The sequence below is a fragment of the Oncorhynchus mykiss genome, chromosome 27, assembly GCF_057628025.1.
Source record: "Oncorhynchus mykiss isolate SJ-2025 chromosome 27, ASM5762802v1, whole genome shotgun sequence".
Classification (NCBI taxonomy): domain Eukaryota; kingdom Metazoa; phylum Chordata; class Actinopteri; order Salmoniformes; family Salmonidae; genus Oncorhynchus; species Oncorhynchus mykiss.
In genome coordinates this window covers 6,222,460-6,250,000 of record NC_143048.1, presented here as the reverse complement: position 1 = coordinate 6,250,000, position 27,541 = coordinate 6,222,460, and the positions used below count along the sequence as shown (strand labels likewise).

The window sequence follows — 27,541 nt, the reverse complement described above, 5'->3', positions numbered from 1 at the left end:
CTTCTGACCCACTGGGAATGTGATGAAAGAAATAAAAGCTGAAATAAATAAATCTCTTTCTACTATTATTCTGACATTTCACATTCTTAAAATAGAGTGGTGATCCTAACTGACCTAAAACAGGGAATTTTTGCTCGGATTAAATGTCAGGGATTGTGAAAAACTGAGTTTAAATGTATTTGGTTAAGGTGTATGTAAACTTCTGACTTCAACTGTATATAGTCATACATTTCTGAACGTCATGAGCCTTTCTGAGTGGCAGGTGATGGGGATTTTCAAAGTACACATGTTCTGGGTATAACTATTATTGTATGGAGAAGCTTCAAGTGGAGACATCAAATCGAATACCTAAGATATATCGAGAGACGTGACCTTGAAGAGACACAGCAAGACAGAAGTTTAAGTCAACATTCAATAAAGCCTACACCCTGTCAGCTACAGTATATCTAGTATTTGTGTCTAACATTCAGGGTAGTCCACCATCTCGACTCCTGAGACAACCAGTAACCCACAAACACTGTTACGTGTGATGCAAAGAAAGTGGGAGTAGGAGGGTGAGTAGTGCTTTAGGACATTCTGTGGAGTAAAGTGCCTTAGGTGCCAGAGTCAGTGGCGAATAGACAGGAATAGGGGGAGAGAGGTGGTGCTGCTACAGTATAGCCTGGTCCCCAGATCTGTTGATGCTGTATAGTAAACTGCTATTGCATAACTTATAGCCATTTCCAATTGGCATAACATCAACCTTAGGAGTTGGCTACACCGCACAAACAGATCTGCGATCAGGCTTGTACTAACACTTTATTCATTTATGTGGAGTAAGGTGCCATAGGTGTAGTCAATGGAGAATTGATAATGGTGGAGTTGTGGGAGGGAGGAGGGGGGTGCTACGGGGAGTGGGGGGAGAGGTCATACAAGGACAGGTGCTCCGGGACATGCTGCAAACTTGTAGAGACTAAAGTACTACCTGCTATATGAGAGCTGTGTCTCTGCCACTTCTCCCTCCGCCGCAAGGCCGGACAACACACAGAAAACAAAGATACAATATCAACGCCAGCGTTTATCTCAAAGAGAGCCGTCTCAGGGATAAAAGCACTCTTCATGTGCAGCCAACAGAATCTGGGGCCAAAAGAAGACGAACCCTCAGCATTAAAGGAAAAGTTCACCCATTTTGAATGTTACATTGTTTTTTGTGCATCTCTGAGTGATTTTCTATCGATTCCCTGGGACATTTCATGTTTTCATGTGTATGGGAGTTATTGGCATTCAAGCAGGCAGAAATCCGACTGGTATGACGAAGCACTGTGATAAAGTCGCTCTCGTTACACTGGAAGTTAATAGGAATACAACGTTTAGATCGCGAAAACGTCTATCATACATGTCAGATTTCAATACCGGTCGATGTCATAACTCAAGAGCATGTCTTCTCTTGAATGAGCCATTGAGCATATTCCTACCTCGAGAAATGTGTAATTTAATGTAGGGTCTAGCACATTTTTCCTATTTGCCTGCCTACTTTAGTCCAGGGTGCATTGCATGATGCCGTTGCCAGAGGTATTATAGAAAGGAGATAGGAATCCAATGAATGAAGGAAAGTATAACGCCCCACCAGGCAGACTGTCGACCAATTGCATTCATGTTGTCATGCTGCGTCACGCAGTCGCTAAGCTAATCGTCATGCAATCCCTTCTCAAGTCAGTGTACATGTCGATAAACGTGCCTATTGTCCTCGAAAGGACGTACTGTCACCATTCCAATGCTGTACGATATTACAGATACCAAGTTAATTATCTCAGTCTCGGAAAAGGTTTGTAATGTTGTACTTCTTGTTGACGAAATTTATGCTAATGTTGCGTTCTTGAGCTACCGCCCAATAGACTCCCAGTCACTCCTTGAAGGAGAGTGCACCTTGTCCCAGAATCACACAGAATGCACCACTAACGTAGCATGTGCAACATTTGTAATCTCCTCAAAAGTATATCTGCTGTTGCGAATGTCAGACTCCACTCTGTGAGGCACATTGATCTGCAGATACAGCATAGTGAGATTGCAGACTACTAAATTGATAGTGCAGTTTGTTTAGGTGATTTTACAGCTAACTAGCTATTTTACATGCTGATATTGTCTTTGGTATTATTGTGTGTAGCTACATTTGCTACCTAGCTAGCTAGCCAGCCCGTAGAGACAGCATTGCATCGTGGATTTTGAAGTCGACTTGAGCTGCCACAGATGTCCACAACAATTTTCCATGTAGCTACCAACCTTATTATATTGGCAAAATGCAACATTAGTAAAATAAATAAAAATATTGCTCTAACATATTAGTGTTAAATAACACTATAAATTAAAGGAATTAGTGGTTTTGGATGGATTTTTCCTTTAGCTACAGTGCAGCATGTTTAGTAGGCGAGAGCACTGGAATGATTGTGAGACTTCCAGATTCAAGTGACGTGGCAAGGCCAAAAGATGTTTGACTTTGATCGTGCACAGTACCAGACCAGAATCAGTCTATACAGATGGCTAGCCAAATGTATACTGGAACTAAGCAATGTAACTCTCAACATGAAACCAACATGTCCTACTGTGAAATTAATTGATGCAGGTTTGTGAATTGAGGTGAAGTCCCGGAAGGCATTATAGTAACACATTTTCCTTAATAACTCTTCCAAACACAGCACCACTGTTGAAAACGCTATACTGATTCAGAACAAGATACTCAGTAAACGACACCAAAAACAAGATTAAAACCCTCCTTTCTTTGCCTTTCCTTCAAATTCAGCCATGCCTCCTGCGCCAGTCCAAATGGCATTCTAAATATTTAATAGTGCACGTGGAGAGGTTTTGGACACCTCAGCACTTAAAACCATGCGGGTCAAGGGGATATTTCTACGACCAAACATCAATTGAATACATTATCATGGCTCCCTGCTGCACCGTAGAGCTCTATTACAGGATGTAAGGGAGTGCTTCACACAGCAGTTCTGGGGTAGTGGTAAAAAGAATAGGCCTGCGACCGGGCAAAACATTGTACTGTAACACTGTATGAACGGGAGGGTTACTTTACCTGCCTTAGGCCGTCTCTACTGTTCTGCATGATCCGCAGGGCGTAGTTGGACCGCTGGCCTTTGCTGTTGAATTCAATGTGGCCCGTTAGTCCTTCCAATTCTACCTATCCCAGAGAGAGAGAGAACAGGAGAGAAAAGCTCCCATGTTATTAAGGTGTTTCACTTGGTCCGCGACTGTTGTTTTTGGTGTCAGTAATCTGGGTTCAAATAGTGTTAGTTTGCTTTCAAATCCTTCAGCAGCGCTGGATTGAGCTTGCCTTGAGCGACAGAGCCAATGGAGTAATTCCAAAAGGGAAAACTGCAAACCCTGCCAATCCGGCACTGCAGGCAAGGCTCAATCCGATGCTCCCAAGTATTTGAAAGGAAATAAATACTGTTTGAACCCAGGTATGTCAGTAACTTCACATGCATGTCTGGGTTCGGTCGGGCTTTAGTTCCTTATTGATTCAATTATCCAGAAGGGAAGCGGGCTGACAATTATGCTACAAAACCCTAAGCCACCCCATCATCTGATACTGAGAAACCAGCAGTATGATCGATACGAGGGAGTCTCAAACGAAATGATTGTGTGATGACAAAGTGACGGTGGTAAAACATCTAAATGGCAACAGATGAATCATTTTCAGATTTGCTTTTACTAAAGAAGAAAAAAACAGTCTGAAATTCAATACATGTCACACTCTAGTGTCTTGATGGCTCACTCACAGGCCATTTATTCCTAATGAGGGACTATGAGCATTACAGTGTGACAGCCAGTCATCCAGTCTCTAACTCCTTCCCTGCCCCCCTTCTCCCTGCTGTAGGCTACTGATGAAGAAATAGGGGCAGTGACCTAGCCTGATCCCAGAGCTGTTTGTACTGTCTTACCAACTCCTATGGTCTTAGGCGTATCAATGACAACACACACAGATCTGGGACCAGGCTAGCAGTGACCCAAGTTAATGTGACAATATGACTGACTATATACACAGTGGTAAGAAAAGGGCTAGAATATTTCTACATAAATATAAATACATCAATGTAAATATATTGAGCTGGTAGATCAAACAGTAAGGTGAGGTTTAGGGGATAGGGATCTGCTGGGTGAATATCCACTGCAAAAATATACACACACCTAATGGCTTTTAGTATAATGTTAACTAACACACTTGGGAGCATACTGTGTATCACAGTGCACACTGCAGTCTAATTTAGCTCCACAAAGATGAATCTTATCTTAATCTTAAACATGACCAACAACAGAATGGCATTCCCCTCCTATCCAGAGTGGGGCGCCCTTACCATCCTCAGGTAGTTCATGAGGCTGGTGCCATGCTCCCAGATCTTGGAGGACTTGCAAGAGAGCTGCGTGGCGCCCACGTTCTGGCTACGGTTGAGCTCCTGGACCGCCGCCACCACCGCATGCACTGCGTCAAACAGCAGCGCCGACGATAGCTGAGAGGGGGGTGGGGGGGGGGGTGATAGGGAAATAAGAAGTAAAAGAAAGAAAGAAAGAAAGGAGAAGGGAGGGAAGGAAGAAAAGGGGGCTATTCTGTGGTAAACACACACCGATCTTCCATTCTCCCTGATGCCTTGGGTCCACTCTGGTCGGTCAGTGATGGGTTAAAACAAGCGATCCCCAAAATGCCATCCATGCAGCAGTCAGATATTCCATTAGATCGTTAGGATCCTCTGATGTGCTGACAGAGGGGGGAAAAAAGCTGCACCACTTTCACCCCTACTGGAGCTGGCAAGCCCTGGCTGTTCCAATTACCACACATCCGTCGGAGTGGAGGCGGAAGTGCAGGAAGGGGGATTTGTCCTGTAGACTGTTTTCATACAGGCCCCATCCGTGTATGTAAAAACAATTAAAATGCATGATGGCATAGATTATACGAGGGAGAGAGGGAGTATTTCACCGTTATATGTCTGTATAATAAACCAATACGCCCTGGCCCTGATCTGTTGTGCATATTGATATGGGAACATATAGATGATTGTGATGCATAGTAAACAATGAGCACCATATAAGGCCCATAACCATCATAATTTCTATGATATATCTCCTCCTTGCACAGGCCAATGTTGAATTGGACTGCGCTACAGGCAACAAAGTATAAACAACAGCTGGAAAACAGTAGTTAGAGCGAGTGTGTACAGTGGTTCAGTGCCATTTGGATTCCAGGACGGAAAGTCGATGGCAGCAGCTTCCTGATCATAAGTCACGATTATGCACCACGTGACCTTAAAGGGAGATGTCACTTCGAAATCAAAGTTGGTCAGGTGTTTTCATCCCTCAAAAGTAGTCTAATATCAAAATGAATCCCCATCGTACGCCATCGATTGTCATGCATTGAGGCATATGCTGTAGCTGGATCTCCAAAACAAATGGCCCGAAATGTGGACCTATCTCAATCATTTTTAGGTTTGAAAATATCTGAAACACTTTGTCACTGTAACCCCCCCCCCCCCCCCCCCCCCTAACCCTAACCCTAACCCCCCCCCCCCCCCCCTCCATTCTTCCTCACCACACTCTCTTTCGTCCCACCACCTCCCTCATTCCCATGACACTGTACAGCTGAGAGAGAGGGGTCTTTTAAAAATGGAACCTGATATGAAAGAGCTCCCTGGAACACTGCAAATGAATAGCAGGGAGAAAAGGTGTAGCTCGCTCTCGCTACTCTCGTTTTATTAGGGGCTCAGAGCTGTTATCCCTCCACTGCTCTACGACAAAATATCCTGTGATTAATTAAAGATAACTCCTAATTATGAGGGGGGGGAAAACAACTGGAGAAAAACAGCTGGTTTCTAAAAAAAAAACTGCAGCCATTGATTTTTCAAAATCTTTCTTGAGGGCTTAATTAAGAAACAAAAATTCAATAAACCCAATTAATGAGTTCCTCGTCGCGCTCTGATGTCAGAAAACTTCTCGTTTACAGAAGTGTGGTGAATTGGGTTCACATTTTTCAAATGCAGCATGGAAGAATGTTATGTTAATGTTATGTACTACACTACCAGTCACGTATTCATTTAATAGGCATGTGGCAATTAACTAATTAGATCTTTAAGAATGACTAATTAACGACTACACAGACAACTGTATTAAAGGCATAGAAAAGACTTCAAGCCTGAACATTCTCAAAGATCTAAAAGCTTGTAATGAAGCCGAATCTCGCAGTCACACGTGTGGGGATACCTCATAATATGGGAAAAGAGCTGGAGTGTATTCAGGAGGATGAACCTTTCAGAAGGTTGCAGGTAGATATATAGCAAATAAAGTGTTCCCAGGAACAGGATTAAGAAACACTGTGCTAGAGAATAATATATTTTCTGCATATATCTGAACCCTTTTTTGGCTGCAGATAGAACTGTAACTAACAGAGCTCAATTTCCAATAGTACATGCTAGAGTAGGATTGGGAATCATTAGGTATATTTGTTACATTTCTACCTGCAACATCACAGAACCTTCAGATGTAAATATATTATGGAGCTCAGATATGACTGTCTAGCTGCTGAGCAATCCTCTCTGTCCTACATAAACCGGAACCCTGGTCTCACCGGTGTGCCGGCGAAGGGGGCGTGGTCACAGTTTTCCTGCCAGGAACGGTTGAGGCTGAGGAGGAAATCCTGGAAGAAGGGGTGTGTTCGGTTGAAGACGGAAAAGCCCAGAATGTTCACCCGCTCACTGGGCACGTCATCCAATCGCAGCAGAGAGAATTCCTGCAGAGGGAGGAGTCAGAGGGTCAAAGGTGTAATGGTTTTAGGTATGCACGGTGTATGACAGAGGCTTGGACATGTCTGACATAAATCATGTTTAGTTGCCTCGATATGGAGGAGATATGTGAATGAACGGAATATTTAATCAATGTCAGGAGAAAGGGCACATGCTAATCTAATACGTTTAGCCCCAATTTCTTTGAATTACTTGAAGTTTCGTTATATTAAGTTCATTAATCCAGATGATTAAGATTCCTAACATGTACACAACCCACGTAATTCATTCAGTGTGTATGTATGTAGCGTGTGTATGGTGTGTGTGTGTGTGCATTAATGTGTGCATGTGCTCCTTTAGTAGTTTAGCGCATATTCATACATGCGTGGGCATGTGTGTACAGCCTGGAACGAGCCCGTGGAAATGTGCTTGGGTGAAAAACAACTTATACTTTGATGTCCCTAAGTTCAGTCTGGTGGCTCCCGAGCGGTGGGGAGGACGTCACCAGAAGGTTAATAGAGATATCAGCCCAGTCACCCTCAGGTGTCAGTGCCAGCATTACAGTCTATAACAGTGACACCGCCTGTCACCTCGCTGAGCCCAGGGACAGCTATGAAGGGGAGGAGGTGGAAAAGGAGAGAATAGTTGGAGGAGGAAAGGTGCCCAGGCTTCAGACAGTTTAGTCAGAGACAGACTACTCTACTGTGGAAGACAGGAGAGAGGAGGTGGTGTGTGTGTGATGAGTCTGTGCGTGTGCATGTGTGTGCGTATGTGTGTGTCTGTGTGCGTGCGCGAATGTGTCCAATCCTCAATAAGAGGTGATGGGGCTGGTGAGTTGAGTAGGAAGAGAATCATTCTGAGAACAGGAACGTCACAAGACACCGGCAGTAGCCTTTAAAATCCCAAGGATTAGATAAGGTAGCGTGTTAGCGGGTTCCTCTGCAGCACTAGATCAAAGCCCAACTAGACGCTGGTGCTCTTACAACAAACACTAGCAGAGTAGGAGAAGGTGAGCAGGCCACGGAGGAACAAAATATTTTTCATCAGCGCCCCTGAGGGAGAACAGAACAGGCGAAAGTCCCTGGTGAATTCCCTTAGCATCACTAGCTACAGACCGCAATGGAAACTGGCAGCCTTATGTCTTCCCAATCCAGACCAACAACACGATGCTGTTTAGTGGTGACACAACACTTTTTGATTTACTCTCTCCTAGCCATGTTGTCTCTGTATCTGATTGAAATCAGTACAGTTCTGTCCATGCCAGGTGATGAAAAGCAATCTGAAAAGTTTAAGGCGAGTCGCTACACCCCAATCGACGCTGACGCACTAGCTTCCGATGTTTTGATGTTTTCGAGGCAAACTCTTGGCAGATTGTTTTTGCACTTTCTGCCAAGTGCATTCAGGACATTGAGGACTTGAGATAAATAGATATTGCGGATTGAAACACACAGCACTTGATAAAAGGAAAGCTGAGTTGAGCCTGAAACAGTGTCATCTCCTTAATCTCCTGCTTAATTCTTTATGAATGAGTATTAAAATAAACATGCCGAAAGATGAATTTATTCATTCATTAATTCATGAGAACATTTCCAACATGGACGGAGGTGTTGTTCACAGCCCTGAGTACAATTGGAACTACACCCCACCTCTTAAAACATTTAATTACCCTCAATATTTATAATCAATATATTTAATTATGAAAATAGCATAATATATGGGCGCTGACCCTTCTTATACGGCAACTATAAAAAATAAACTACGAGTGGATATATCTTACACACACACACACACACACTTCAATTCCCGCTGCGTTACTTTAACCCTTTACACTTGTGGGAATTGGCCTATATGGATATAGATAAACTAAGATGTTTTTTTTTACAGAAGAAATATGGAAAGCATATGCATAACAATGGTAGCAATTAAAAGGGAACAGTTTGGAGATCCTGGGAAAATGATTAGACTAAAGCTGGGGTCAAGAGTTCACCTGGCACAACATTACACTGTTGATTTGAAGTGAGTTTTACATTTACTGTTCTTTTAGCCGTATTTGTTGATCATTATAGCTGAAACTACGCTGGATACATTCATTAACATGATAAGAATATTATTGGAAAGTTTGGGGTAGGTCCAACATAAAGGCAAAAAAACATGCGTTTGAGTGAGAGGTCTAACTGGTGTCTCCAAGTGGCTACACACCTCTCCAAAGTGTGCACAGTTCCTAAGTTCCTCAGTAATTTCAATGCACCTTTATGGCTAAAGGTGTTTTTATTTTAGCTCTCCAAGCTCTGCCGTTGAGGAACTAGAGCAAGCGCACTTGTATCTTTATTTGTTGTTGTAAAAATGGTCCATTATAAAATCGCAATCTGGGTCAGGTGGGCTTCGTTTGAAATGTTGTTCTACTGCCAACATGACTAGCTAAAATATGAAATACAATCTTACAGTGTTTGGCTTTCAAAAGGCAATGCAGAGAAGCAGATCATAATGTTGATGCGTATAGAATGGATTCATGAGTTGCCTTCAAATGCGCGGTACACACATTTTTATTCACAATACAACAAACACAGGCTCATTCTGGTCAGGACAACCCAGGGTATAACGCCATGTCATGTTGTAACTGTACATCAAACATAGTGATCATAAACGTTTGAAACTGTATATTACATGCGTTTTATGGCATGGAAATGTGAAGTGCACATTTGGACTAACGGGTGTTTGGCTTGCTTGTATGACATCAAGGCGGTATTTATTGTAATCCTCAACATCTCATATTTCAAAATGCATTGAGTACTCTTAAATGTACATTTCCCTCACTCAGACAATCAGTGGGAAGGATGGGGGGGCAAATTCTTGTCAACCGCAGTGATCAAGTTCAGGAAGGCTGTCTGTCAATACCCATACAGAGCTGTGAAGCAGAGACCCTGAGCTCTGACGTCATGTATAGCATGTTACTGTGCAGCCACTGCTGTTCCAATTTAGGGGCTTATCAGTGTCCAAATCTGCCATTTTCAACCCGTACAAGTGTACAGGGCTACAACATTCGAACAGCTAAGTTAAAGTCCCCACCACACCTTCATTGACTACCATCTGCGCGCTGGTAACGGTTTCATGGTCTTCCCATCACTTTCCCCCAGTGTATCCTGACAAGCCCAACGGGATTGGCACCATGATTACTCTTTAAGTGGACTTTAACAGATCATTAGAAGAGGAGCCCGTGCAAATGAGATGGTCATTAAGTGTGCCCCTCCTGGGTACAGTCAAACACATGAAACACAAGGTCACCAAATATCCACCGGCGCCGTCTGGAGAAACCTAGCTAGCAAAATGTATACTTACTTTATTTATTTAAATAACTAAGTTATGCAACTCCTAATTCCCCTGTGTGGAAAAGTAATTGCCCTCTTACACTCAATAACTGGATGTACCACCTTTAGCTGCAATTTTAATATTTTATTTTACCTTTATTTAACTAGGCAACTCGGTTAAGAACAAATTCTTATTTACAATGACGGCCTACCAAAAGGCAAAAGGCCTCCTGCGGACACGGGGCCTGGGATTAAAAATAAAAAATAAATACAATATAAATATAGGACAAAACACACATCACAACAAGAGAGACAACACAACACTACATAAAGAGAGACGTAAAGACAACAACACAGCAAGGCATCAACACATGACAACACAGCATGGTAACAACACAACATAACAACAACATGGTAGCAACACAACATGGCAGCAGCACAAAACATGGTACAAACATTATTGGGCACAGACAACAGCACAAAGGGCAAGAAGGTAGAGACAACAATATAGCACACAAAGCAGCCACAACTGTCAGTAAGAGTGTCCATGATTGAGTCTTTGAATGAAGAGATTGAGATAAAACTGTCCAGTTTGAGTGTTTGTTGCAGTTCATTCCAGTCGCTAGCTGCAGCGAACTGAAAAGAGGAGAGACCCATGAATGTGTGTGCTTTGGGGACCTTTAACAGAATGTGACTGGTAGAACGGGTGTTGTAAGTGGAGGATGAGGGCTGCAGTAGATATCTCAGATAGGGGAAAGTGAGGCCTAAGAGGGTTTTATAAATAAGCATCAACCAGTGGGTCTTGCGACGGGTAAACAGAGATGACCAGTTTACAGAGGAGTATAGAGTGCAGTGATGTGTCCTATAAGGAGCATTGGTGGCAAATCTGATGGCAGAATGGTAAAGAACATCTAGCCGCTCGAGAGCACCCTTACCTGCCAATCTATAAATTATGTCTCCATAATCTAGCATGGGTAGGATGGTCATCTGAATCAGGGTTAGCTTGGCAGCTGGGGTGAAAGAGGAGCAATTAGGATAGAGGAAACCAAATCTACATTTAACTTTAGCCTGCAGCTTTGATATGTGCTGAGAGAAGGACAGTGCACCGTCTAGCCATACTCCCAAGTACTTGTATGAGGTGACTGCCTCAAGCTGTCAACCCTCAGAGGTAGTAATGACACCTGCGGGAAGATGGGCATTCTTCTTACCAAACCACATTACTTTTGTTTTGGAGGTGTTCAGAACAAGGTTAAGGGTAGAAAAAGCTTGTTGGACACTAAGAAAGCTTTGTTGTAGAGCATTTAACACAAAATCCGGGGAGTGGCCAGCTGAGTATAAGACTGTATCATCTGCATATAAATGGATGAGAGAGCTTCCTACTGCCTGAGCTATGTTGTTGATGTAAATTGAGATGAGCGTGGGGCCTAGGATCGAACCTTGGGGTACTCCCTTGTTGACAGTCAGTGGCTGAGACAGCAGTTTTTTCTGACTTTATACACTGCACTCTTTGAGAGAGGTAGTTAGCAAAACAGGCCAAAGACCCCCCAGAGACACCAATACTCCTTATTCTACAAGAATGGAATGGTCTACCGTATCAAAAGTTTTGGCCAAGTTACTAAAAATAGCAGCACAATATTACTTAGAATCAAGGGCATTGGTGACATCATTGAGGACCTTTAATGTTTCAGTGACACATCCATAACCTGAGCAGAAACCAGATTGCATACCCAAGAGAATACTATAGATATCAAGAAAGCCAGTCAGTTAATTATTGACAAGTTTTTCCAACACTTTGATAAACAGGGCAAAATAGAAATAGGCCTTATAACAGGTAGGATCAGATTGATCTGAGTGCACTTATTTCTCATTTGCCTGAACGATAGCCAGTCAGCCTGAGTATGCATGTGCCGAGCCTTTCGCCAAATGCAATTCTTGATGTGGAGTAACTCTGCAAGATCACTGTCGAACCAGGGGCTGAACCTGTTTTTTATTCTCATTTTATTTATGGGGGCGTGTTGATAAACAATACCTCTGAAAATATCAAAAAATAAGGTCCAAGAGTCCTCGACAGAGGGGATCAAGCTGATTATATACCTTTATACAAAGGCCAGTTCATAAAGGAAGGCTTGCTCATTAAAGCGTCTATGTCAAATCAGGACAGGTCGTTTCACTGAGCAGCCATTACGAACACAGGCTGTAAAACAGTGATCACTAAGGTCATTACAGAAAACACCAGACTGATACCTATCAGGATTATTTGTGAGGATAACATCGAGGAGAGTAGACTTTTCTGGGTGTTTGGAGTCGTACCTTGTCGTATTGGTTATAATCTGAAAAATACTTAGGACTTGTGGTTTAAGCATGTCCCAGTTTAGGTCACCTAGTACAACAAATTCAGACTTAGTGTAAGGGGCAGGAGGGAGTTTAGGGCAGGTAGGGTACAGGCCGGTGCTGATGGAGGACGATAGCACTCAGCAACAGTCAACAAAGAGCTATTTGAAAGTTCAATGCTTAAAGCCAGCAAATCAAATTGTTTGGGGACAGACTTGGTGGAGACAATCGAGCACTGAAGGTGATCCTTGGTAAAGATTGCCACTCCCCCACCTTTGGGAGATCTGTCTTGCCGAAAAAGGTTAGAACCAGAAAGGTTAACATCAGTATTCAAAACACTCTTCCTCAACCAGGTCTTAGTAATGACCAACACATCTGGATTGGAGCTGTGAACCCACACTTTCAATTGATCCATTTTAGGTAATAAGCTTCTACTGTTAACGTCCAGAAAACCCAGGCTTTTACGAGAGCAGAGGATGGGCATAGGACAGGGAGAGCTCTGTAGTGCTGATTTATGACATCTGAATGTGTATCAGACGGCAACAAGATCATAGTGTACAACAATTTCATCAGGTAACATGAATACAAGGCCGGCGAGAGATGGTTAGAATAGGATGGGAGGCCAATAGAGAGTTAGACTCCCGAGTGTGGGAACAAACATAGTCTGTCCCCACGGTTGGGTAAAGAATGTTTGTAGTCATCAAAGTATGCAGGAGTCATGAGGAAAATAGCAAAATAGCAAAATGCACAATAAAATAATAAAATATATAACGACTTGGAGCTAGCCATTGTAAGTTCAGAGTCACTCGCCCCAACAGTGTGTGTGTGCTGGAGGCGAGCGAAATCTCAGGAGAGAGGGGTGAGTGTGGTGGAGGTACCTGTACCAGACAGGGGGAGACAGACCAGGGCAGATGGAGAACATATCGCCAGGTGGAATCCAAGCAGCAGTTCAGCAGGCAACGGGAGTAGGTGTCACACGCATTTGAGAGAAGCTTTTATTTCTGGAGGCAGATTTCTTGTAGAAAATGCCAGTGAATGGTCTTTGAACAGCTGGAGGGGGCTTCAGAGAACTCTTCAAAGACTCCTGACACTTGTTGGGCCCAAAGGCCTAGAAAATAGCATCAGACCAAACGCTACTCACTCAGTTCCAGGTTAGATGGTGTCCTCAGGTCTCTGCTGTTTGTTTGCTCGAGCACCCTCTGTAGAGCTTGAAAACAGGAAACCTTGGTAGCAGTAATCTCTCAGGTTAATTTTGCTCAAAATTAGGTTGTAGGTGTTGCAATGACTGCAACCAAATGCTTCTTGTAGTTGTTGATCAGTCTAACACATCGCTTCGGAGGAATTATGGCCCACTTTTGCAGAACTGTGCGACATATGTGGGTTTTCAAGCTTGATCTGCTCGATTCAAATCCTGCCACAACATCTCAATTAGGATTAGGTCTGGACTTGGACTAGACCATTCTAAAACTTAAAATTTGTTGCTTTTTAGCCATTTTCATGTGGAATTGATTGTGCGTTTTGCTGCATGACCCAGGTGCGCTTCAGCTTCACCTCACAGATGGATGGCCTGACATTCTCTGATACAGAGTAGAATTCATGGTTCCTTCTATTAAGGCAAGTCATTTAAGTCCTGAGGCAGCATCCACAAACCATTAGACTACCACCACCATGTTTGACCGTTGGTATGAGGTTCTTACTGTGGAATGCAGTGTTTGGTTTTCGCCAGACATAACGGGACCCATCTTGTCCAGAAAGTTGACTCAGGTTTTTCCAAAAAGCACCCGGTAGCACGTGGATTAAGACTCTTGGAAGACTGTTCTATGGACAGGTGAGTCAAAAGTAGAACTTTTTGGAACAACATGGGTCCCATTACGCCTGCCGAAAACCAAACACTGCAATCCACAGTAAGAACCTCATACCAACGGTCAAGCATGGTGGTGGTAGTGTGATGGTTTGGGGAAGCCACGGCCACGTGACTCAGGAGCGATCCATTTTCATGTACCTAATAAAAGCTGAAGTGCATTCAGAAAGCATTCACACCCATTGACTATTTCCACAATTTGTTGTGTTACAGCCTGAATATAAAATGTATTAAATTGAGATTTTGTGTAACTGGCCTACACACAATAGCCAATAATGTTAAAGTGGAATTATGTTTTTAGAAGTACAAATTCATTAAAAATGAAAAGCTAAAATGTCTTGAGTCAATAAGTATTTAACATGATTTTTGAATGACTACCTCATATTTGTACCCCATACATACTGTACACCAAATCAATACAAAGATACAGGCATCCTTCCTAACTCAGTTGGCGGAATGGAAGGAAACCGCTCAGGGATTTCACCATGAGGCCAATGGTGACTTTAAAACAGTTACAGAGTTGAATGGCTGTGATAGGAGAAAACTGAGGATGAATGAACAACATTGTAGATGTAAAACACAAGGCCAAATATACACTGGAGTAGCTTAACAAAACCACATTGAATGTTCCTGGGTGGCCTAGTTACAGTTTTGACTTAAAATTGGTTTGAAAGTCTATGGCAAGACTTGAAAATGGCTGTCTAGCAATGATCAACAACCAACTTGACAGAGCTTGAAGAATATTTTTTTTAAAAATGGAAACCATTTTGAATTCAGGCTGTAACACAACAAAATGTGGAATAATACTTTCTGAAGGAACTGTACACACGTGTACATGCACGCAGACAAAAACCCTCACCCACCCACCCTTCCTTACCTGACCCACAAACCGCTCCAACCCCCTCACCCTCACACATTCCTACACACATCACTGCTTGCATAAAGAGCAGCAGAAAAGACAGAGAGTAAGTGTGAGAGGTGGGCCAGGCAGGCTGGCCCCGGTGGCCTCCAGCTGACAGGCTGGCCATGGGCCCCCTGACACAGCCTGTCACCTGGAGATCAATCAGAAACGAGGTGCTAGGCCAACCCGCTGTTCCCCTGCTGGCACCTCCTGGACCCTCTTAATAGCATATTCTGAAAAACACAGGCATACTAACAGACACACACATGCGCGCAGACACATGCATGCATGTCGCAGACAGGCAGGCACATGCACACACACACACAAAAAAACCTCTTCCACATTCTGTTTGTTGTGGTGTATCCAAGTTGAGAGCTGAATAATGAGCTCCCCAGAGACCTGGCTGTTACCTTACTGTTGTGTACTGTCAGGGACCACACACACACACACGCACGCACATTCACACAGCTGCTAGGGGCCCAACCAACAGGGGCCACACAGCTAGACTCCTTCAGCTATCTATCAAAAACAATTTGTTTTGTAATGCAGAGCATCCTAGCTAACAAACACATTATTTAGCAAGTTCATAGAATCTAACACCATTTGAATGCCTGTAAGGTCATATTCTATTAGTAAGGACCCCTTGTGTAAGCTATGTTTGCTAATAAGCAAACACACAAAATCCAACCTTATTTTGAAATGTATCTTCTACAGCCAAGGATGACCTTCTGGGTATGTACGTGAGGTCGAAAACCTATGGAAACTCAGACTTGTCCCTCTTTCCATCAATCTAGTTTTCTCAAATAGGATGAATGTGCCAAGATTATAGTGAGCTTGCATACTCTCTAAGCTCCAAGAGCGTCCAAGCATACTTAAAGATAGAATTAGACTACATCTCAGCATGCACATAGCATTCTGTTCTACAAACTGTACATCTTCAGAGGCTAATTGTATAACAGCAGCAATGTCAAGAAGCTAAAATAAAAAAGCATGTTAGCATTAGGAAGCCATTTAGGTCAATGTAAAGAAGCTAATGCAGAGTAACAAGCTACCACAAAAGAAATAGAAAACCAGCTGCACAGCTGTACAGCACAGCTGTACAGCTGCAAATGCCTACCATGATCAAAGGTAGACATGAATTGTTGCAAGGCTGCTTTAATAAACATCAGAGACAGTTGACTAAATATGAATTTACTAATGGCAGCTATTTAAATGGTGACACCAATATTACCTCATCTTTTGCTTTCAGTGACATGAGATATCACCCATTCTGTGAGTTACGTTTAATGTGAAAGAAAGGTCACAGCTCAAGTGATTTCCGAGAAATGTCACTGAATGTTCGTGTTAAGTGTAATATTAAGTGGAGACGAGCAGCGAAAGGGTCTTTTATAGTAGCCTACTGAACAACAGCGTAATTAGAGGGTTATGTTTTCAGAGTAGCTATTGTCCTTAAGTGCCAAAACACTTGAAAAAGCCTTGTTGGTGTTGTAGCTGCATGTTATGCGAGTTCAAGGCCCCATACACAAGAGCGAGTACTGAGGCATTCCCTTAGGGATTTGTGGCACGTTTCAGGAAACTAGGTGTGCAGTGGTCCTCCTTTAAAAGTTGCGTCATACTGCGGCACACCCTGCGTGATGCTGCAGCATTATGTGGCATGTCATTTAATTCTCAGCCATTTCTTCTGTTACTGCAAGTTATTGCTAGTTTGACCACCAGAGGGCATCTTTAAGAAGCATTTGATAGTATTCCGTATTGGCATTACCAGAGAATTTAAAACCTTTTTTGTAATAACATAGTATATGGGATTGATTTTAAGAAATGTTGCTTAATTAATTTGATTAATATTATGGTGTTTCCATTCAGAGAAAATTATCCGTTTGTAAATTCAGACCGTTTCGCTCTCGGTGCGCACACTGGACGTTCGGCGGAGGAGTAGGGTTGATTTGAGAGTTCTGGCCTTACAAAGTCAGTCAAGCACCCAAGCTAACGTTGGCTAGCTAATACTAGACACAAATGAGACCACTCTGACCATTTTACTCGCCCTAGCAGAGCTGGTAATCGTGTTAATCAGAACGTTGGTGACTGTAAATGTGATGCTGGAAACAATTGAATTACTTTTTTTTTTTTAAGGGTGTTGAGCGCTCGTAAAGTAATTATTCTGCGCTCTGGTACACTCAGATGAGAGTGCTCTGAAATCCGTGTAGATAGTAGGCTGGACATATAACATTTTTAACAACCGTGGAGCTCAGTTTCATAATATGACCATATTTCCCAGCTGCTTGCCGTCGTTTTGAAGTAATCGCGAAAAACAGGCCTTTGTTTAAGTGCATTTTTCACCCTGCCAGCTCCTTTTAGTTCTATTGGGCACCAACTCGCCTTCCGAATGTTCTATTCCCAGTTTATTGCTCAACGTCACAATGCCTGCTCCGCTATTGTTGGCAATGAGACCTGCTCACGTTGTTTTATAGTTAAAATGTAAACAACAAAAATAATATTGGAACTCTACAGTCTTCCCATTGTTTCATATGGGGGAAATATAGGCATGTCTGTCTATTTCGCCAAATATCTCGCTATGTGTATATCTAGATTTTTTTCAAGTCGGGTGTAACCGGTGTGAAATGGCGAGCTAGTTAGCGAGGTGCTTGCTAATAGCGTTTCAATCGGTGGCGTCACTCGCCCTGCTTCTCCCCCTTGCTCTGCAAGGTTCGTGGCACAATGGGTAACGATGCATCGAGGGTGGCTGTTGTCTATGTGTGCAGAGGGTCCCTGGTTCGAGCCCAGGTAGGGGCGAGGAGAGTGCCCCATTTTAATCAGGAGAATCTCCTCTTTGTAATTATGTAAGTCTGGGCAGCGAGCTTGTTTGTCATCGATCGATAGACCAGAAATAGACGTTTTTATTTTTTAATTACGCAGACATAAGAACAGTTGCCAGTATTGAGGTGCGGATGTTAACTTTCTACACAAGTAATTTTTTTCCGGTTTCTTCCAACGAACAGATTGTAGTGTTAAAATAAAAAGAGATACATTTAGGCAAAATTGAATTCTAAGCATCACTCCAGTCAAAACAGGCTTTGCGAACGTTTGATTTCATTCATTTGCCTTGGGCTCGCACCAGTGTTTCAGTTTAGCCATGGTTCTTAAGCCGTTTTTCAGCCTTGGGTGAATTTTGACTCGTTCTATTATCCAGCCTATAGATAGCCAGAGCGAATTTACGAAAGCACCCGAATGTTAATTGAGAACGCACGACGAGAACGCACAATTTAGATAAGCTAAGAATGACGAGAATAATCAAGTCAATAAACGTTGGGTAGTTAGCCTATAGTTAATATACTGGAAAGTTTGATGTATACTAAACTATTAACGATAGGTAGCTAGCTAACATACCGGTACATACTGCTGTCATGATATGCTATGTGGTTCATAAGGACAGCGTAGCTAACAAATTGTCAGCCAACATAATGTGTAAGGTAACTTATTTGAAAGTCATTACTTTATTACATTGAGTAGCAAGCTACCCCTTTGGTCGTTAGGGCACATCTGGTCTGTGACAGCTATTAGCCCTCCTCCCCAACTTGCAACAAATTGCTGTTCCCATCTCATTCCTCTTCCACACGTCATCATTCATCATTCTCAGTGGCTCGCTTGTGGGCATGCTGGCAGGGTAAGGCAGCATCTTCAGTTGTGCGTCAAGAATTCTGCATACAGTAGCACGTTTGTATGAAGGTGTGGTTATTCACAGGCAAATTGTTATATGCTATGTAGGTACATTTGTGTATTTTCGTCGAGAACAAATTATTTATTTTTTTCCCAATCAAAAATAATTGTTCTGAAAGCAATTTTTTTCCGACACAAAGGAAGTCATAGCGGACACCTACGAAGGTGGCATCTCAGGTAAGCAGCACTGGGCTGTATTGACGTATCCTAAAAATGACATCTGCTGCTTTAGATGGAACTGTTATTGTTTTCATATCTATAAAAAAATGAGCTATTTCCTTTACTTTCAGAGAGCGAGCTCTATCTGATATTGTCAGATATTCACTGCCCAAGGAACAAGGCCATGGAAGCTTTATTGCTGGCAAAAGTGTCCATAACCAGAAGTAATTAAACTGTTCTGTGTTCTTTTTCTCCATTTCTGCCTGTCTTGTTGTACATGGAACTTGTCTCACTTGCGTTAATTAAAAAACCCATAAGATGTCAACTGCTAATTTTAAGATTTACACCACATGAACACAGACATTTTTACTGGACTATCTGTTGCTGCCAAGTCATGATTTCCCTGGTGGTTAGCCTTGCAATAACCAAGTGGTGAGACACATAGCCCTCTATATTTAAATGTTTCAGGTACACTCCGATAGGTGTCTGCATCACGTATAGAATCTTTTGACATTGTCTTCTATTGTTTGTCCTCATGTGTCTGTTTTTCAGCATAAAGTACTCTGTAGCCACTTAGTGTGGACAACAGGTGAAACCACACACACACACACAATAAGTCTCTCTTCTTCACTTCATCCCTCTCCCCCTTCTCCCTAAATCCTCTAGGTTATATCAGCTGTGATCATAGGTGAGATGTCACTTGGTCGGCAACACAGGAAGTATTTTTAAAGAGATGCTTTACATTGAAATACAGACAGAGATGTATTAGTCCCAGGGTAAATGATCCAAGGTCAGTTTGGCATTTCACCTCCTGATTAAGATGACTGACCGTGTTAGAATAAAGAATCAAGGCTTACTGCTCTCTCTCTTTCCATCTGTCTCTCGTCTGCAGGTATGTTTTGATGTGAGAGAGGAAGCCAGTCCGGTCATTTCCACCTCACCTGCTCTTAAGATAACCTTCAGGCCAACTGGGGGGCCCAAGGCTGTTTAGGAGACACTTTTGTGATAAAGTGAGAGAATATTAGGGTAGCACTGTAATTCATGAATCATATGCTGTCTGTCGCTGTTCTTACCTCTTTCCCTTTCTGTCTTCTACACCTCTCCCCCACCTTGTCTTTCTTCCTCGTTTTATAAGTACAGATTGAACTTGTGTGTATAATATTACAATTATCAGAATTATAATACATTTATGTATTTATAACACCTGGATAATGAACTTCTTTCAATAAAGCATTTCACATTCTCCACTGGTTGAAATTAAGTGTCTCATTGAAATACTATCCTGTGTCCTCAGATTGATGCAGATAAAGGGAGTTAGATATGCATAGTTTTTTTTCTGTATATATGACTTACAAATCAATCATGTTTCTAGTCTATTGCATAGTTACAATGTGTAATCATTGATGTCCCAAGAGCAGGAGTAGTAAACACTTGAAGTGTATAACTGTAATACATACATGCAGACACAGCATCATTCAAATAATGGAATTTGATATGACTGAAAAATAATGTCTCAGAGATTCATACCTGAACCGCACCTTTATTTGCCAAGGAAGAGTAGATGATCAGTGAATATATTCAACGTACAGGCTACAATGTGGGAATCTCGTGCGTGGAAATAACTACAGTGCATGTGTATATAGCACTTGCATCCTTGGCACAATAAAGTTATTATATTCTTCTCTATCCGTAGGCTTCATTAATGCCATTCAGACTTGAAGTTGATACAACAACTATGATAGCTGAGGTTCATAGATAGGTTCTGAACTAATACTCATACCAAACGTTTTAGGGTCCATACACAGATTGGCTACATACTGTAGCTAGCTACACATCCATAGGCATACAGTTATTTTTATCCTCCACTACACAATAAGCATGTAAACAGTTAACTAGCTATTTTACTTCAGCTGCATTGCAAGGCAAGCTTACACAATTGTACGTTCAATTTGCAGTAAATGATTTAGCTAGCTAGATTCTTTACATCCACTGTTTCACAAGACGACAGCCTGGTTTGCTGGTTTTCTCAGGAGTCCCTAAAACATTAAACAACACGAATTACAATTTCATTCTCCTAACACTAGCTACCTGGCTAATATTAGCTAGTCAGATAACTTGCTAAAGAGCAATTTTCATAAATTAACTTTGTGACAAAAAAATATTAACTAATATTAACTAACAAATTCCTCTCAGTTGTACATTTTTTGCTTGCTTTGTCTGAAGAACGCCACCAGGCAAGGGTGGCTCGCATCAGAATTCGTCATTGGAACCACTCAAATTCCACTGATTGGTCATATAAAAACCTTGGGACCCAAATGCATAATGAGTGCTCCAACTCCCCTTGTGGTGGTCTGGAGCAATGAAGCTGTGACGCTGCGTACCTCTAAGTCCCGAGGTGCAAGCTCGCAACTTTTAAAGGAGGAACGGGTCACTACATCACAGGAAAGCCATTTGAACGTAAACTTTTTTTTTTTAGCAAAATGTGCTTTTTGGCAGAAATGCCTTCTGGAACATGTGAACTTTCATGATCCTTAATAATAAATGTGTATACCATCTGTAAATATGAATACAATTGTTCAATTACAAGCTAGTTGGTTTAGCCACAGAAAAAGTCAGCAACCTTCTCGCTAGCCATGATTGACTAAGATAATGAGTTGGCTGGACATGCCGAGAGATGAGTTCAAATTGGTCTGCCATATAGCACGCTTCTGTCTATTTGAGCTAGTCAGTATGTGTAGGTAATCCTGTCTAACATGGCTTTAAAAAAAAAATATTGCATAGTAGACCTGCATACATGTAAGTGTTGCTCTACACTTTCTGGAGGACTAAGTTGTGAAATCAGTGGAATTAGAGTATGATAGCTAAGGAGATAGAGAAAACACATGTCTCCAGATGACATCTTCAAACTAAGGGCAATCATGGCATCAGTGACAGGGAGAAGCATCCACCCATGATGTATACGGGTAAGATAGTCTACCTAGCTACATTTTCAGATATTACACATTTGTAATTTTGACAGAAAGTCATTTTCATTTCAAGTAAAAGTGTACTGTTAGCTAGCTAGCTCACTAGCTAACGTTATGATCTTATTATTCGTATCTCAGAGTAATTTGCTTTGTTAGTTACAGCCTAATGTTAGCTAGCTAACATTGAACCTGGTTGGTTTCATGCAGATTCATGCAGGGTAGAAACACCATGATTTGGACTATGGTTCATTTTTTACCTAGCTAGCTAGCCTCTTGTCTTATCAAAAGACTCCACTATGCAAGTAACCATTTCAATAGAATTTCACTGCGACAACTGTTGATAGATGTAGCTGGTAAATACTCTGATGTCAGAGCATTCTCGTCTGAGTGTGCCAGAGCGCAGAATAACTGACAAATATACAAACACTCAACACCCGTTGAATATGGCCGGTGCCAGTAAACGTTGGCAAAAAAGCATCAATTGTTACCAGCAGCACAGTTGCCATCAATAAGGCTTTGGATAACATAAAAACAGTCTAACCAGCTCTGCTAGGGCGAATAAAATGGTCAGAGTGAGGTGTTCTCTCATTTGTGTCTGGAAATGGCAACCAAGCTAGCCAGTTAGCTTGGGTGCTTGACTGCTGTTGTTAGGACAGAACGCTAAAGAGGGTGGGAACAATGCTGAATGGGTGTAGACAAAGAAGAGCTCTCCAGTAGGTACCAAAACATTCAAAGGCCATTTTCTCAAAAGTGAGATTACAAGTTTATCAACTTTCAAAGCACAATTACTTTCCCATTGTTCCTCAAATGCAGTGTATGATATACCATTTTTTTGTGACTCTGATTTTATCCCATGTAAAAAACACAATTTCAAATTTTGATACAATTTTACATACTGTACAACAGAAAGGCATGGGAAGAAAAACAAGTGGCCCCAACCACTTAAAACTGCAAATGTTCCTGGTGATCGAATCTACTGGAAGAAGTTCATGGTCAACAGATCTGGAGTTTGAGGATGGTGATGATGATGGTCCCTCATGGAACATCCTCCAGGTTTCTGGATGAGAAGAATGTCTGATGAGTAAAACGGGAAAGAGACACCCATCCTATGCCTAATCAATCCAAAGACACCACTGGGATGCAGTACCAAGGGCTCCAGTACCTCCTGATTGAGTATCATATCTTTAAATTGGCATATTTATTTTACAATATCAATTAATTACATCCTTTTGTACGGTGGAAGAAGACAGTAATGTCTTCTCAGCCCAGGCAGCTCTGTCTGTGTGCAATAATGACATCCAATTCTAGTGGCACAGTGATTACACTAATAGCTGGAATGTTCACGCACTGTTTTGGGCAATAAGTCATTTCATGCTCATATCAATTGCCATGTAAATTCAGTCAAAGCGTCCTGCTGCCTCTTAATTACAGAGACTGGGGAGTAAGGAGCATCACTAAATGTCAGCACAGCTCTCACACTCATTTTATATAGAGGTAATACTGAAGTTTGATGAATTAATATTTAATTTCCACTGTCTTAGACAACAGTAAATATGGGTATGTATGTATGAGTCCCAAATGACACCCTATATCTTATGTGCCCATGGTCAAAAGTTGTGTACTATTAAGGGAATAGGGTGCCATTTGGGACGTAACCTATGAGAGTAATAACGTATCATATTCCTATGGGTTCATAGGAGATGACGCCAATGATGCATGCAATGCTTCTATTACTGTACATCTTAGCGCAGCATGGTGGAAGTTGATGCATTACCTTTATTTGAAATTGGTTAATAGGGGCATATATCAAAAACAAGTTGGCTTTTCTGTTGAGTGTTAAAAATAAATGACCTCTTTCGGATCCATTATTCAGAGAATTATGGCTGAGCCTACAACAATAATAGCCCATCTATAAGGTGGAAGAGACATGATCTCCTGAATAATCTAGTAGTGGACAAGGCCACGAATTTCACAGAGTACAGCATATGCTGAGAATATGAACGACAATTTTTACACTATCTCCATTCTCTCTCTAATCAAGGTAGAACAAGGAAATAGAAACAGAAAACCCAATGATGTCACACTTGACTGCCCTTGAAATATTATTAAAAAGGAACTATTTCACTTCAATTACAAATTCACGCTGCTCTCTGTATGAAGGGCTCTGAGGTAAGGAACACTGATAAATGGATGACAAATCTTGCACTTTTGCGGCAGTGGGTTCACGTTAAAGTTTGCATGGGGTCATCTCATCTCGTGGTATGTCAGAGATGAGCCTCAAAGCCTGTGAGTTGGTCTCAGACGAGACAAGACAGCAGGGTTTATCTCACACAGCCGATGGAAATGAGAGGGGAGCTAAACTCTCATTTCGGTGAGCCATGAGCGCTTGCTATCGATCTCTGGAGGCCAATTGACTCCCCTGATACTCTGGACCGAGCCCCGCAGAACTTTATCACCTACAGTCTGGACAAGACAGGCTGATGAATATTGAAGAGAGAAGGTTATTTCACCCAGGCCAAGGAAATGTCTGCTGCTGATGCCAGGTATTCAACTGTTTCAGATGAAATGTCACACCCTGATTTGTTTCACCTGTCTTAGTGCTTGTCTCCATCCCCCACCAAGTGTCTCCCATCTCCCCTCATGATCCCCTGTGTATTTATGCCTGCACTTTCTGTTTGTCTGTTGCAAGCTCGTCTTGTCCCGTCAAGTCCTACCAGCGTGTTCCCATGTTTCCTGTGCTCTAGTTTTTGTTTTTGTTAGTCTTCCTAGTCCAGACCCTGCCCGCCGCCCTGTACCTGCCTGACTCTGATTTGGATGACCTTTTGCCTGCTCCTTGAACTATAGTAAACTCTGAGACTCATACTATCTGCCTCCTGTGTCTGCATCTGGGTCTTTTTAAATTTTTAAACCATTTTTTTTAAATTGAATTTTATTTCACCTTTATTTAACCAGGTAGGCTAGTTGAGAACAAGTTCTCATTTACAACTGCAACCTGGTCAAGATAAAGCAAAGCAGTGTGACAGAAACAACGCAGAGTTACACATGGAATAAACAAGCGTACAGTCAATGACACAATAGAAAAAAAATAAAGTCTATATACAGTGTGTGCAAATGGCATGAGGAGGTGAGGCAATAAATAGGCCATAGTAGCAAAGTAATTACAATTTAGCAGATTAACACTGGGGTGATTGATGAGCAGATGATGATTTGTAAGTAGTGATACTGGTGTGCAAATGAGAAGCAAAGGGAAAAAACAATATGGGGACGAGGTAGGTAGATTGGGTGGGCTATTTACAGATTAACTATGTACAGGTGTAGCGATCGGTTAGCTGCTCAGATAAGATAGTGAGGGAAATGTTAGTCTACAGCTTCAGCGATCTTTGCAATTTGTTCCAGTCACTGGCAGCAGAGAACTGGAAGGAAAGGCGGCCAAAGGAGGTGTTGGCTTTGGGGATGACCAGTGAGATATACCTGCTGGAGCGCGGGTGGGTGTTGTTATCATGACCAGTGAGCTGAGATAAGGCATAGACTTATAGTCTAGCATAAACTTATAGATGACCTGGAGCCAGTGGGTCAGCCGACTAGAGCATACAGGTCGCAGTGGTGGGTGGTATAAGGAGCTTTGGTAACAAAACAGATGGCACTGTGATAGACTTTATCCAATTTGCTGAGTAGTATTGGAAGCTATTTTATAGATGATATCGCCGAAGTCGAGGATCGGTAGGATAGTCAGTTTTACTAGGGTAAGTTTGGCGGCGTGAGTGAAGGAGGCTTTGTTGCGGAATAGAAAGCCGATTCTAGATTTGATTTTGGATTGGAGATGTTTGATATGAGTCTGGAAGGAGAGTTTACAGTCTAGCCAGACACCTAGGTATTTGTAGTTGTCCACGTATTCTAGCTCAGAACTGTCCAGAGTAGTGATGCTAGTCGGGCGGGTGCGGGTGCTTAAAAGCATGCATTTGATTTTGCTAGCGTTTGAGAACAGTTGGAGGTCACAGAAGGAGTGTTGTATGGCATTAAAGCTCGTTTGGAGGTTAGTTAACACAGTGTCCAAAGAAAGGCCAGATGTATACAGAATGGCGTCGTCTGTGTAGAGGTGGATCAGGGAATCACCCGCAGCAAGAGCGTCATCGTTGATATATACAGAGAAAAGAGTCGGCCCGAGAATTGAACCCTGTGGTACCCTCATAGAGACTGCCAGAGGTCCGGACAACAGGCCCTCCATTTTTACACATTGAACTTTGTCTGCAAAGTAGTTGGTGAACCAGGCGAGGCAGTCATTTGAGAAACCAAGGTTATTGAGTCTGCCAATAAGAATACGGTGATTGACAAAGTCAAAAGCCTTGGCCAGGTAGATGAAGACGGCTGCACAGTACTGTCTTTTATCGATGGCGGTTATGATATCGTTTAGTACCTTGAGCGTGGCTGAGGTGCACCCGTGACCAGCTCGGTCAGTGATCTGTTTATTAACTTGGCTTTCAAAGACTTAAGAAAGGCAGGGCAGGATGGATATAGGTCTGTAAGTTTGGGTCTAGAGTGTCATCCCCTTTGAAGAGGGGGATGACCTTGGCAGCTTTCTTTTGGGATCTCGGACGAAACGAAAGAGAGGTTGAACAGACTGGTAATAGGGGTTGCAACAATGGTGGCGGATAATTTTAGAAAGAGAGGGTCCAGATTGTCTAGCCCAGCTGATTTGTAGGGGTCCAGGTTTTGCAGCTCTTTCAGAACATCTGCGATCTGGATTTGGGTGAAGGAGAAGCTGGGGAGGCTCGGGCAAGTAGCTGCGAGGAGTTGGCCGGGGTTGGGGTAGCCAGGAGGAAAGCATGGCCACCCGTAGAGAAATGCTTATTGAAGTGTTAAATTATCATGGATTTATCGGTGGTGACCATGTCACCTAGCCTCAGTGCAGTGGGCAGTTGGGAGGAGGTGCTCTTGTTCTCCATGGACTTTACAGTGTCCCAAAACTTTTTGGAGTTAGAGCTACAGGATGCAAATTTCTTTTTGAAAAAGCTAGCCTTTGCTTTCCTGACTGGTTGTGTGTATTGATTCCTGACTTCCCTGAACAGTTGCATATCGCGTGGAGTATTCGATGCTATTCCAGTCCGCAACGGGATGTTTTTGTGCTGGTCAAGGGCAGTCAGGTCTGGAGTGAACCAAGGGTTATATCTGTTCTTAGTTCAACATTTTTTGAAAGGGGCATGCTTATTAAAGATGGTGAGGAAATTACTTTTAAAGAACAACCAGGCATCCTCGACTGACGGGATGAGGTCAATATCCTTCCAGGATACCTGGGCCAGGTCGATTAGAAAGGCCTGCTCGCAGAAGTGTTTTAGGGAGCGTTTGACAGTGATGAGGGGTGGTCGTTTGACCGCGGACCCATAGCGGATGCAGGCAATGAGGCAGTGATCGCTGAGATCCTGATTGAAAAGAGCAGAGGTGTATTTGGAGGGCAAGTTGGTCAGGATAATATCTATGAGGGTTCCCATGTTTATGGATTTAGGGTTGTACCTGGTGGTTTCCTTGATAATTTGTGTGAGATTGAGGGCATC

The 27,541-nt window shown here is 42.4% G+C and overlaps 1 protein-coding gene across 1 annotated transcript in view; it reads right to left on the bottom strand.

The window, feature by feature from the left end:
• The window catches only part of grik4 (glutamate ionotropic receptor kainate type subunit 4), a 455,986-nt gene that overhangs the window by 54,045 nt on the left and 374,400 nt on the right, over positions 1-27,541 (bottom strand). Inside the window, exons 9-11 of the mRNA XM_036965131.2 lie at positions 6,602-6,763; positions 4,344-4,496; positions 3,062-3,166 (exon numbers count right to left, since the gene is read on the bottom strand). Coding sequence (XP_036821026.2) covers positions 3,062-3,166; positions 4,344-4,496; positions 6,602-6,763 — 420 coding nt within the window. The remainder of the gene's footprint in view (positions 1-3,061; positions 3,167-4,343; positions 4,497-6,601; positions 6,764-27,541) is intronic.